Here is a 14,238-nt window from a genome sequence, read left to right as displayed (position 1 = left end):
CTCTATAAAATTCTCATTGAGTACCTGTAGTATTTCTTCTTTTAGATTATTCTTGTGGGCTTCATTCAGTTCTTTTGCATAGTTTATCTTCGTTTTGTTGGAGTCTGGATCTGAGTATCTGTTTTCTTCATTTCCCTCTAGTTTTACCTAGAGGTAAAACTCTACCTAATAATACTCTAGCTCTACCTCCTGGTAGAGCTTCATTTCCTTCATTTCCCTCTAGTTCCTGTTTTTGCTGTGGGGAAACTTGTTTCCCTGTTTTTTCTATCTTCCCGTCATTGCCCTTGGTGTTGTTATTCTCCCTGTATTGTGTGCAATTAAGTATTTTCTAGCTTGTAATTATAACAATGGTAATATTTAGAATGGAAGGGTGAGAGGAGTTGGAAAACAAAGAAGTTAAAGAAAAATGGAAAAACAAATAAACAAACAAGTAGAAAAAACAAAACAAAGAAACAAAAAAGTTTCAAGGATATAAACAGAGAGGGATAGTGTACTAATCAACAGTAAGCTGAACAGGAATTAGAGAGACAGAGAGAGGATTGACAAAATATATGTATAAATGAAAAAAAATCATTAAAAAAAAATCTCCCAGTTCAAATGCAATAAAGTTTCAGTCTTAATAATTTTGGTGTTAGTCCCTCAGCCTCCAATCCTGGAGATGGTGTCTCAGAAGTAGTTCTGCCATTGTCTCATCAAAGGGGAAAAAAATGAAACCAAACCAACAAAACAAAACAACACAAAACAAAAAAAACCCCACAAAGTGTCCCTAGTTAAATGCCATACAGTTTCAATAAGTTTTTCAGCATGCAGGTGTAGTTCAGTTGTTGTCTCATCAAAGGAAGAAAGTAAAAAAAAAGAGTCTGGAGACAGTTCTGTGAATATCTGAGGCTGTGGCTCACCTGCCTACTGCTGTCAGCCTGCTGTTGCTGGAGGCTTTATTGATTGCAGATCTCAGGAGTGAGCTTAACACTCACCTGGCCCCTCAGGCTTTGTTTACTTAGAGTTCTCCTGGGCATGACCGCCACTGCTAAAATATTTCCCCTTTCCAAGCACACTGGGGGAGGTGACAATGCAGCAGCTTTCTCCGGCCAACTTGTTTATTTACAGCTCATGTGGGAAGTGGGTCTTCCCCTCTCTCCAGTAGAGTTTTCCTTCCACTGCCACTTTTACAAACTTTCCTGGTCCTGGTTGCTGGGTGTGTGCCGCTGCTCCTGCCTTCTCCAGCCAGCTTGTTGTGAGGGATTTCCCCTCCTCCCTCTTCAGTGCTCAGGGAGCCCTGCCCTCTTTGCTATATGTCTTTTTTGTTGTTATTGCTTATTATTCAGTTTTTTTTTTCTTTTTTTCCCTGGCCGGGGGTTGGTCTGTCCAGGGGGCTATGCTGATTTGGCCCAGGGTTGTCTGTGGGAGTACCACGTACCGCTTAGCTCACCTTGTGGTCTGCATCTTCCCAAGTGGTCTGGGTGATGGCGTCTGGCGGCAGCCTGAGAGCCCTCCTGGTTTCTCTGTTTAATGTGAAGTGGAGATGCTCTGCACAGGCTGGAGGTGTGGAGGAGTCAAAGTTTTGCCTCTTCTCGGTGGTTTTTCCTGTAAGGTGTATCTCCAGCGTCTCTCCAAGATTTTACTTTAGGAGGCACACTTTCTGCTTCCTCCCTCTAGCTGCCATCTTGGAATCTCCCTAATTGTTCATTTTTACAGAAAAAAAGTACAGCCAACTTTAGGGACAATTCTGTAGACTCTCAGGAGTTTAATTTTGAAAACAACCCTGTAATCGATGTTAAAAAGCAAAATAAAACAAAACCACCTTTTTGTTTGCTTATTTGTTGGGTTTATTGGAACTTCTGTTCTATAGCTGAAAATATGTAAATTATTGCCACGTTATTAAAAATAGTAAGTAAGGCAATGAATGTGACAGGAGAAGAGAAGTCTGCTAATAGCAATTTTAATTTTCATTTGTAAATGTTTTTAATCAGCATGGGGTTTTGACCTGCTCCGTTTCTTAGCTGGACCAGTTCACCCCTCCTTAGGCAATCTGGTGGCCCCTGCTCCCGGGAGGTCACCATATTGATGGTGGACTTCCTTGGACACCCAATCGGCATAGTGCATTGCAGCTCACAACTCCTGAACTCAAGCAATCCTCCTGCCTCAGCCTCCCAAGTAGCTAGGACTACAGGCGTATGCTAACATGCCTGGCATAAATATTTTTGAGTAGCAGAAATGTTATAGAATGAATAAACTTGAAAGATTGATATTGATAATAGTATTTATTTCATGATATTTAACTCAATTGTTGAGATGAGATAGTCACCAAATCTCTGACTACTTACAACTTGGTCAGTCTGCTTATAACTAAGAAAGAAAGTATCAAAGCTTTTTCTAAGTTTAAATACATAATATAAAAATAGCTTTTATTACACAATGCCCTTTTGAGTAAAAATGGTGGTAATGAGATTTAAAAGTAGGTACAATTTATTTTACTCAAGTTTAAGCTTAGTTTTATCTTTTTTTTCATTTTTAGTAGAAAAGACTTAAGTTGTTTAATCACTAACGAATTTATTCCTCCTACCTAGCAAAAAATTCATTATTATTAAAAAATTATATAATAATAATTCAATAAGGTCAATTTCCCACCATGTCCATGCCACAGGAAACGTCAAAATTACTAAGAAGTTCTCATATATTCCATTTTGTCTAGAAATAGAAAATGTGTATTTGAGTTTTAGACAAATATAAGAGAAAAATTGCAGTATGGGATAAAAAGAAAAGCAAGTGTATCACATCTTCATGGTAGAAATAGATGCTGTGTGATGCAGAGTGGCATATAGATTTATATGTTGCATGACATGGTTGGCATGAATACATATTGATAGATTTGTATTATATATTATGACAGACTTATATACTGTGGTATATGTTAACATACCATACACATATGCTTTTTCTTGTCTCTGTACTTATGTTTTGCTGAATTAGGTGTAGTAATTTGATGCCAACTTGTTCTAAATGGCTTCAAAACAAATAAGTCAAGGAACAAACAAATCTTGGCAAGACAGGCATATTTTGGTAAGGTTTATCTTTTGGAGAAAATTCTATTATTTGAGCTATCATAATTTTATTCATGTGGAGATGCAAAATCCTGGGAGCTGTTCAGTAAAAATAAAGAACTAGCTTGTGCTCTGCTTTGAGAGATAGTTCAGGTTGTCACCTCAGATTCATAAGGCATTTTAAGATTCTTGTGATACATTATGTTTGACTGCAAAAGGCATGAAAGGCAAGGAAAGTTATATAGTTTTGTTTTAGTATACTTTTAAGAAAAATTGACTACATATTTATATTAATAAAAGATGCATCTGCTTTGATGGAACTTTGATGTACATTTTGAAGATGCTTTTGATTTAGTATTTTTGAGATCATCTTTCACATGAAGCCATGACTGTTCAATATTGACCTTGTTGACACCAAGCAAAGATATAATTAGATTGTTATTGGAAGTGGGTGTTTGATATTTCAGCTTTTGTTTTTGTATTTTTATGTTTCTATTCATCATATTTGTCATTTTGATTCATAATTGATTTGGATTTTTCTCATATCAGTTCTGATACAAATGTGAGAATACCCATCCTATTTTTTATAACTGCATACATAAGTCAATAAAATGTTCCCATCAAATATATACACTAAACTGTGACTAACAAGAAATGGACAATCATCCATTTCTCAACTTTTCCCAACTTGCCTCCTGGACAATGAATTGTCTCATTGGTTCTATTGAGCAAAGCTTTAATATGCAAAATTAGGGATTTGGTAAACATCAGTCAGGTAACTTGCATTACAAGTCACACATTTACATTATACCAAAAAATCATATTAACAAATAATCACATAACTGATAATGACTTGTTATGAAGAGTAATGTGAAGTTGGCATATACTTTTATATTTTAAGGTTTATATTTTTATTTTTAGGCAATGATGAATGTTATATACTTCAATTTAAATAAATATTTCCTTAGAGATGGCAGTGAAAAAGAAAACATAGCCCTACCTAATGGATTCTATATTAAAATATATCCATATATACACATCAATCAAAATTCAAGTTGAAATACTATTGTGTCCTCCAAGCTATTTTCAATTTAAAAGTCTTTATCCTGGCTGCAGATGTAGTTCAGTGTGAAGCTTTGGGTTCAATTCCCAGTGCCACCTTCCCGCCAAAAAACCTTTTGGAACTATTTAAATTATTATATCATAAAGAAGAGATTTGTAGTGTGTATAATATTGCCTACATCAGAATCAATTTTATATCAAAACTGACTGCTTATATACTAATATTCAGAAGTTTTTTTCAGAGGAAATTGGTGGTCTAGTGGTTGAAGAGAGTAACTTTCCTAGCTAAAGAATAATCTACTCTTAATTCTCTTTGATTTTGTGGACATTCATTCCATATGTATTATCTTACCTATGGACCAATCCTTACTCAGGAACTCATATGTGCTAAATAAATTGATATTTTATTCTACTTGTTTACTTTGTGTTAGTTAAAGAGAGCGTCACAGTTCTTTAGCATAACATAAGCCAATCATTCCAGAATGCCATCATAGTCTTCTAGGGCCCTTCCAATAAAAAGCTAACCTCAAAATTAATCAATGTAAGATTTTCCCTGCAATCATTTCATTTGGTGCTGAACATATAAAGGTATACAATAAATGAATTGCTTTCTGATCTGTAATGTGATGTAGCTTAGTGAACTATAACTTGGATTAGCAAACATTAGCATAACTTATAAGTAAAAATGAGAAACAGATCCTATATTTTGATATCCACCATAAATTTTCTCTGCTATACATAAAAATTTCAATGAGAAAATTTCAATGTAGGAATGTCAAGAGTCTTCTTTTGCTTTCTTCTGATTGGCCTTTAAGGATCTCTATTTTGCCACTGTTCAAATTATATTGTTAATATGCTTATGTTAGAATTTTATTTCCAATCTAGGAGTCACTATATGGGAACTGATGACCTTTGGAGGAAAACCTTATGATGGAATTCCAACCAGAGAAATCCCCGATTTATTAGAGAAAGGAGAACGTTTGCCTCAGCCTCCCATCTGTACTATTGACGTTTACATGGTCATGGTCAAATGTAAGATCACAAAATAATTTTATCACCATCGTCCAGTTCTTGATCCTCCTGCCTCTGCTTCCCAAGAGACTGTAATACAGGCAGGAACTACCATGCCTGCTGCCATCATCATTCTTAAGAAAATAATAGCTTAGGATTATTCTGCCTGTATGATGCTTCTCTATATTGAAAAACATAGCAGTTCAAAGATAATGATGAATGCAGCATGTGAATACTTGTGTTTGTTGTAATTATTATCAATATAAAGTAATATTATGCTTCTGTGCTGTGAAGTCAAACTATATAATTTTTACTCTTGTAATTTTTATAATAGTCACATTGTCTGTCATAAAGAGAAATAATCACAACAATTTAGCAATAATTTTTTTAGGAATTTTTACAGGAAAATATCAAATTAAGTAAATTATCTAAACCTAAAAACAGAAAGCTTGATACTGATAGCATAGAAATGAATAAAATGGAAATAGGTTTAGCAGTTTTAGCTAAAGGTAAATTATCAGGGCAGTTGAGAAAATGGAAGAAATGAACCTACACTGAATTAAAAGGATGATGAATGTTTACTTTTTTCAATTTGGTCATTCATTTACATTAAACTCCCTTACTTTTCTTTCTTCTTCCTATGCCTCAAATACATGTGTATTACAAATTTATTTTGCAAGCCTAGATCTTTAATTTAAATAGAATTAGGGAAGTCTCTGGGGTTTGTGACTTAATTTAAGGGAGATTAACATGCAGCAATTTCTCTTGTATAATCTGAGGTTTTCCCATTTTGATTTACGCAGGGTTGGGAAAGAAACAAACTTGTGAAGGTGAATAAGCATCTTATTAATAAGAGACTTTGGGCCCAGGTCTACTCAGATTTATATTCATGACGTGTGATACATTCTGACAGTAAGGGAAAAAGAGAAAATGTTCTTTTGCAGTTCAGGTCAGCATGCCCTTTTCTCTAAGCATAGTTCTGTTTACTCAATATTTAGTTAGAGAGAAACAAATACCTCAGTGCAAAGTTAACCTTTTTTGGCTGCAATAGTTGGAGAAACACCTATTTTCTCATTAGCATCTTGGCAGTAACAAGCATTGTTTTTTTAATGAATACATATAGAATGTGGTATATTTCAGCTTAGTTAGGACAGAAAAGTAGATGACATAAAAGATACCTAGAATGATATCCAAAGAATTCCTAGAATAGGAATAAAAATTAATTCCCAGAAAAGGAAAACACATTTGTTTGGTAGATGTTTAAAAACATGCATGTATTATATCATAATTTGATCCTATGACCAGCAGAGGAAAAGATTTGGATAACTCTGATAAAATGATGTAAAACCACACAAACATTTTGCCTTATTATGTAAACTATATTGAGAACTTTACTTTTTATTCTCCTACAGTTTATATACTTTAGAAGAGGATCATTTGGAAGGAAATCAATGAAAGCTTGGTGCTTTTATTCTTGTCCTCTCCTCAGCTAAACAGAATCTAGGGAGATAAGATCCACTGTATCTAGATTCCCAGATAAATAACAATACCTATGTTGAAAACTGCTGATAATATTTTTGTGCTGGAAAAGCTACTACTGAGATAAGCTAAAGGCTATTGCTAAACAAACACTACCAGTCATTTTACATTCATTAATTTTTTTTTAAGCCAGGAAAAGATGGTATGAGAAAGTTATTGTCAATTCCTTTGCCCTTTGTGACAGTGAATGTGATCATAATCAAATCTCCTCTTACATGTCACTTCTGGCAGAAAATGACAAATTATACCCAATCAACTCATCTATAAACATCAAAAATAGGGTTTCTGGCAGGATTCGGTCTTGAACTTTGGGCCTTATACTTGCTAGATAGGTCCTCTACTGCCACTTGAGCCACACAACCAACCCTTTTAAGTTTTAGTTATTTTTCAGATAGGGTCTTACATTCTCACCCAGGGCTGGGCTTGGACTACAACATTCTTGATCTCTGCTTCCAGAGTAGCTGGGATAACAGGTGTGAGTCACCAGCACACAGATGAAAGAAAGTTTAAAACAAATTATCTCTACTCCTCAAAATAACAAGAAGATCTGAGGTTCCATAAGTTCTTATAGTTAGCCTGAGTTCTATTTTCTAGGAAGAAAAGTAAATTTTAAATCAGATCAATAAAATAAAAGTTGTACCTGTTATTTTATAGCACATTACATTTAATTATGAATATCAGTAAATTATTAACTTCAAACCTTTATTGAATTGGTTTTTTCACTAACTTTGTTTCAAAGATCATTATTATTAAACTGGTATTTTTCATGTGTTAGCCTATACTTCCACAAAATTTACATTTCACTTCCTCTTCCTATTTATGGGAATACTGACACTTTTATTGTGCATAAATTTCCAGGTTGGATGATTGATGCAGACAGTAGACCTAAATTCAAGGAACTTGCTGCTGAGTTTTCAAGAATGGCTCGAGACCCTCAAAGATATCTAGTTATTCAGGTTAGTACACTTGACTTTGCTTTTAAGACTATCCAGATAGCAAACTCATTACTACCAAATATGAATTTCTAGACCAGAATTGTGGAAGTGACTGACTAACTTAATGACCAAGCAGATTAGCATGAGAAAAAACTTCTGCAAAAGAATGTTTTCCTTCATGTCAGAACCACCTCTAAGTTTCTTGCCTTTGTACTCAAATGACTCTACTGGTGAGCAGACAGATAATTATGGTTACCCCAGTACTTGAAAAGGTCTTTATCCTCAGACAAGTTTTTCTAGACTCTGCTTTTTATTAGCATTGTGGTTAAGACATGTTCATTATTGTAAAATTTCCTTTTCAAAATCAAAGGAAAGTAGATTTTTGTTTCAAGCTTACCCACACTTGTAAAAAATTAATCAAACGTTTCAGTATATTAGCATTTAATTTCTTAGGAAAATATTTTAGAACCTGTTTTGTTTTATTTGGGGATGCATGCAGTATCCAAGCAATAACTGGATTCAAGTGAATTGATGTGCATATGAGTTAAACAGGGCAAAAGAATATTTTATATTTAGCACTAGAAAATGGAATGGATATTTTAAGAATTATAATAATTTCTCTGTGATTATTTTCAACTGAAGCATAAGCAGATGTACCTTGGGTACACTGAATTATCTTTCCTATTAAAACAAGGTACCAATTATCTTAATATGAATAGTCTGACATGAAGACAAAAGGTAGGTTTTAGAAGATAGTGATCTCCAGGTATTTTCTCCAAAATTAACTTTCACAAGCAGAAATTGTTTACCAAAAAAATCAAATAACTTTGAATAATAAAAATATCTAAGAAGTAAATAAGATGAGGAAGAAAATAGCAAGGGTTTTTGTTTCTTCCCCAAACCCACTCATTGTCTTTGCCACTTTTGCCATGATTTCAAAAGCCACCACTTGGACAATGTAGCCATTATAGTACAGAACAAATCATGGAGCATCTGTGTTCTGATAACTCTACAGCATCAAACCAACCACATTAAATAAAGACTGATAAATTGATTGCCCTTCATTATTTATTTGTAAAGTCACAATCCACACACCATCTTGACAATGAACCATTATTCTCAGGTCTGAAATGGATTTTGCCACCCTTAAAGCATCTATAGCATCCATCCTTTCTAATAGCATTTATCAAGTTTTTCTTCCATTAAATTTTTTAATCTTTTCCTGTCACATCTAAACATATTGTAGGCTTCTTTATGGCTGGTAGTTGTGGTAAAGAATTATTTTTTGAAATGAATGCATGAATTTTTCAACCATTTGTTCTGCTCATACATAAATTTGCTGCTGAGACCACATATTTAAGATGAAAGGAAGAATCACTTTGGATGTTTCTGATGGGCAATCTTTCAGGGTGATGATCGCATGAAGCTTCCTAGTCCAAATGACAGCAAGTTCTTTCAGAATCTCTTGGATGAGGAAGATTTGGTAGATATGATGGATGCTGAAGAATACTTGGTTCCCCAGGCTTTCAACATCCCTCCTCCCATCTATACCTCCAGAGCAAGAATTGATTCAAATAGGGTAAGAAATATTTATATACAAATGCTATATTATTTCTTAGTAATAACATCATATCAACAAATTGTTAGCACTAAGTTTCAAAATAACTGTATGGCTAAAATCATTGTGATATCTAGATTAAAATACACAAAAGATTTTCAAAACTTGACAGTTAATTTTAGAAGACAAGCATAAACAATACAATATGCACTATGAAATATCTTCAGAATTTCAAAAGAAGAAATATTTTCCTCATCCTACATTAGTTGAAACAAATCTAAACTTTTTAAAACCAATTCAAACTGATGAAACTGTATGTGTGTAAAAATAATAAAAATTCTGACTGGGAACCCATTCCTATAAACCTAACTACTTGGAAGCTGAGATCAACAGGCTTGCAGTTCCAGGCCAGCCCTGGAAAAATGTTCATGAGACCTCATTTCAGCAGACAAAAGCTGGGTATGGTGGTGAGTGCTTCTCATCCCAGGTAAAGTGGGAAGCATAACACAGGAGGATCACAGCCCTGACCCACCTGGGCAAAAAAGCAAGACCCTACGTCCAAAATAATCAGATCAAAAGTGGTCAAGTGGTAGATTGCCTGCCTAGCAAGATCCAAGTCCTGAGTTCAAACATCAGTACCATCAAAACTTAATTTAAAAAATAATGAAAATGCTTAGCAAAAGGCTTTCTACTGTATTACAAACATTAAATATTTTCTGTCAACTTGAAATAAAAACAGAAAATTGTGAAATCCTAAGAAGTAAATCAGTCATATTAAGAGGACTACTGAATCTTTTCCAAGGCATAGATCTAAATAGGAAGAAGCTTCTGAAAAGAATTTATATTTCATTTTATTTATGAAATCCACTCTAAGTGAATGCTATTCTCTACAGGCTGTCAAATCCATGTGAGTTTTTTTGTTTATTTTTAAAAATTTATTATCATTCATTCAACATGTATTAAGTACCTCTGCATGTAAAAATTAGTACATATTTGAAATTCAAAGAATTCCAATATAACTCTTGATTTCAAGAAGTATTCAGGATAGTGAAAGAGCCACACAGATATAGTCAGAGCACAGCATGATAAGTGCCTTAATTGAGTGTTCATGGGCCATAATGGAGCACGGAGACACAAAAGATTTATGTCTGTAATCAGTTTCTTCCACTGATAAGACATAAACATGATACTAAGTTTTTTCTAGGAAGTACTTCTTCCTCTTAGTCTCCCCTTCACCTTAAGACATTTTCCAACCTATTAGAACAGCATCCCATTTCTCTTGACCATAGGCCTAAGAATATTTTCAAATTGCTGCTCATTCTCTAAAATGAAATTATTTGTTTTACTTCAGATTGACCACAATAATGAAGCAATAATATTCACCTAGTGTTTACTATTCAACACATATATGTCAACTTACTTAATCCCTTCAACAACCCCATGAGATTCTATTGCTATTACCCTTATCTTACAAATGAGAGACTTGCCACAGAAAACTTAGAAGATTTGACTGCTGTCACACAGCTAGCCAGTAGAAGGCCAAGATCCTAACATATGCAGTCTGTCTCATCTACACTGCAGTTTGGCTTCAGAGTTATAGGTTTCCATGTTATTTCCATGACAGGATTGCTTTTCTTGGTGTCAACCTCAGCCTCTGGGACTTCTCTTATGAGAGAAATTCCCCAGATGATTTTACATTTTATAAAATGCATCCTTCAACTTGTTGAGCCTGTTTAAACTTCTACCTTCTAAAAGTTCTGATACAGAAACAGGCAAAACTGGAAACCTCAGTTAATTACAATTTATAGTTTCCCACTTTTCTGCCTACTAATAAGCAATGGTATTTATAAATTTTCTTTTTTTCTTCTGTCTTTGCTTCCTATCTCTTAGGAAGAGTATATAAAGAAGTTGAAAAATGGATAAATGTAGACAGAAGTGAAAGATGGGAAAAAATAAAGGAGTTCAATATCTCAAATATTTGATACATTTCCAAATTATCAAGTGTAAGGTGAATATTTTCACTGCTAAGAAAATGTGATTCGCTGTGGTTTATTTATGCCAATAGCACTTTGCCCTCAGATTAGATTCTCTAACTTTAATAAAGGTATCTCAATAAGGGATACACAATAATTACCTTTAAGATTTTTATGAATTTTACCCCTCACTCCTTAAAAACAGAAAGAAATAGAAGTAAACCATTGGTCTTCCCAAAGGATTTCTGATATTGTGGTGTATTGGCTTCCCAATGATATATGCTATAGTACACATTCAAACAAAATGGTAGTGCAAAAGCAATAATGTAATTCTCAATAGTGACATTTGAAAGTACAAGGGTTGCACTTATCTTTATATTTCAATAAATCATAATCACAGCCTCTTATTTTATGAAATAATAAAATAGCCATAGTAATATCAGCTGAAACTTATTGAGTACTTACTATAACCTAGATACTATGTAAGTACTTTAAAGTAACTTTAACACTTTCATTTTACAAAGTCCTGTGATATAGGTACTGCTAGTCCCATTTTAATAGTTAAGAAAATTGAGGGGTGATTCTCTCCAAATTTTATTTGTTGGATGGGAGTAAATAACAGTTTATTTAGAAAATATTGTCATTGTTATGAGACAGAGTCTCAGTGTGTATCCAGGTTGGTTTCCAATTCTAAATTCTTCTGCATCAGACTCCTGAGTGCTGGGATTATAGACATACACCACCATGCCCAGAGAGAGCATGTCTAAAGTGACTCAAATCACCCCCGTGATAATCCTGTATAGTGACTAATGGTGCTAAAATGAAATATCTGGAAATTTTTCTAAAAAAAATGATAAGAGATATTTCAATATTCCTACATGGAGGCCATATTCCTAGGACTACAGAAGTCTGGAGGAGGGAGGTTACTAATTTTAAGCTGCTATTAACTTCCTGTAACTGATGAAACTAATACTTTCCATTCACTAATACTAATACTAATACTAATACTAATACTAATACTAATACTAATACTAATACTAATAAGGATACTAACAGAGATAAAAGAAACTAAATATGAAGTCAGAATCACATTCTGGAACCAACTCAGTGACACTTCACGTTTGGTCATATCACTTAATCAGGTTCATTATCTTCGATGACAATAATGAATTTGATTATTTATAAGCTCCTTCCAACTTTAAAAATACATTATCACAAAGTGACTTCATAAAGCCATATTTTCTCCATTTCTACATGTTTTCTAATGACTATTCAATTGGAAAATGATGAAAAGCTTTTGAGTCACCACTATATACAACTATTTTCCTTATATAATTAAATATTTTTTATTTTCTATAGAAAAGAACAATCCTACAGATACAAGTTAAGAAAGCATCTCACAGCTAGGTAATGCAGTGGGAGAAGTTTGTGATGATATAACAGGGTTACTCTTGTTGTAATTTACCAAGGATCAACATCAATTCTAACAATGGCTACAACTTGATGATAAATGATTATAGTCTTGGGGTATTGGTTTTACATTTGGTCCAAAATATATCATGGTTTCCTGCATTTTATCATTAACACGGTGCTTGAGTATTTTGTTTTTGATCTGTTAAGTCAAAAGAAGGGGCTCTTATTGCATTTTATATCACTCGCTAGTTTTTGTCTCAGGGTAGTCTCTATCTAACTAGAAATTCTTTAAATTGTTCAATATATAATAATATATTTGAATATTTGTTATTGACTAGGCATAACAAATGGGCAGTGAGGATAGAGTTAGAAAATGAGCTCTGTCTTTGGATAGTTATATTCTAGTTGGGGAGATAATGTTCTGAGAAAAGAATACCAGATATTATAAGAAAAAGACAAAGGAAAACAAAACAGCCTAACAGTTTAAAAAAAGTCACTAGCAATATCTTTGTTGGGGGGAGGATCAGGCTTGGAACAGTTTGATGGTACAGACCTGAAGTGGGTCATAAGGAAAGCAAAACTATACAAAACCAAACAAGATCCCAACATGATAAAAGTAAAGAGATATGTTTTCAGTTATTTTAAAAATTCTAGTTTTGGTAGTATTCCTATATTGCACAGACTTGAGAACTTTTAGTTTATAAGAGGGGGGAAAGTAGCATTCTCCCCACTTTCCTATGGTTTTCCTTTTCTTTTTTGTTAGTGTTATGCAGTCTTGAAATGTGGTTTTGAAATCTTTTGCTCCTCTTTAAATGATTCAATTTTTTTAAGTCCTTTTTTTGGGCCTTCCTAAAAAAAGCTCTCAAGTTTTTATTTTCTATTTGTACTGTCACAACTCTAATTCAGGTCCTCACCACTTCACAGACATTACTACCAATTTATTTACTTTCTTTTTTCCCCCAGCCTCTTCTACACACTCAGCCAATGATAACAGCATCTTACATTTGTGAACATCTTTGCTGTTTTTAAAATACAAGCATTTACATTGTACCCATACTGTTAATCAATAATCTCAGTACCCGATTACTTATTGGTACCAGTTGCATTCATTTTGATGTTTTCATTTTTTAGAGTACACTTTTCTATTCTTTTCATCAATGGGATAAACTTGAATGATCTATGTTTTATTAGATCTCTCTTTATGTGATATATAATCCTATTGTCACCAACAGTTGAATGGCTTTTGAACATTTATCCTAGGAAATGCCTTGGTCATTCCAGTTGACCAGTCACTTTCATTTATTTTCCCTACTCTAGCTCACATGCTCAAAATTGCCTTGAGCTGCAGGCATTATCCCAGCACTGATCTCTTTCAAAATATGCATTATGTTTGTGCTTTCTGCTTTAAGTTTGGAAGTGTCGGTGATTTACTTTAACAAAAAGCTATCGCTCTTTATGTATTATAGATTTGTCTCTTTTAAAAACAAGTACCTAGTGTCAAATTGCACTCAGCCTTTCAAGTTCTTAGAAATTAGAGGTATCAAAAATGTTTTGATTGCTCTGATTTTACACTAACCAGATATTTAGATCTTAGTCTTCCCAGCCTCAAAGTTGGAGAGGAAGAAGTTGATAGTAAATAAAAAACAAAAAAAACCGTACCAAAAATTTTGAAAATACTTTCATTGCTATATATATAAAGTTTCACA

General features: G+C 33.6%; 1 protein-coding gene across 13 annotated transcripts in view; it reads left to right on the top strand.

The window, feature by feature from the left end:
- Window positions 1-14,238, top strand: part of Erbb4 (erb-b2 receptor tyrosine kinase 4) — a 1,037,871-nt gene that overhangs the window by 991,096 nt on the left and 32,537 nt on the right. For all 13 annotated transcript variants that reach the window (XM_074071632.1, XM_074071639.1, XM_074071638.1 and 10 more), the window contains 3 exons: window positions 4,989-5,135; window positions 7,512-7,609; window positions 8,997-9,167. In XM_074071632.1, the coding sequence (XP_073927733.1) occupies window positions 4,989-5,135; window positions 7,512-7,609; window positions 8,997-9,167 (416 nt within the window). The remainder of the gene's footprint in view (window positions 1-4,988; window positions 5,136-7,511; window positions 7,610-8,996; window positions 9,168-14,238) is intronic.

This window comes from Castor canadensis, chromosome 4, assembly GCF_047511655.1.
Source record: "Castor canadensis chromosome 4, mCasCan1.hap1v2, whole genome shotgun sequence".
NCBI lineage: Eukaryota > Metazoa > Chordata > Mammalia > Rodentia > Castoridae > Castor > Castor canadensis.
Note: the sequence above shows the minus strand (reverse complement) of the source record. Positions and strands in the feature narration are given on the sequence as shown.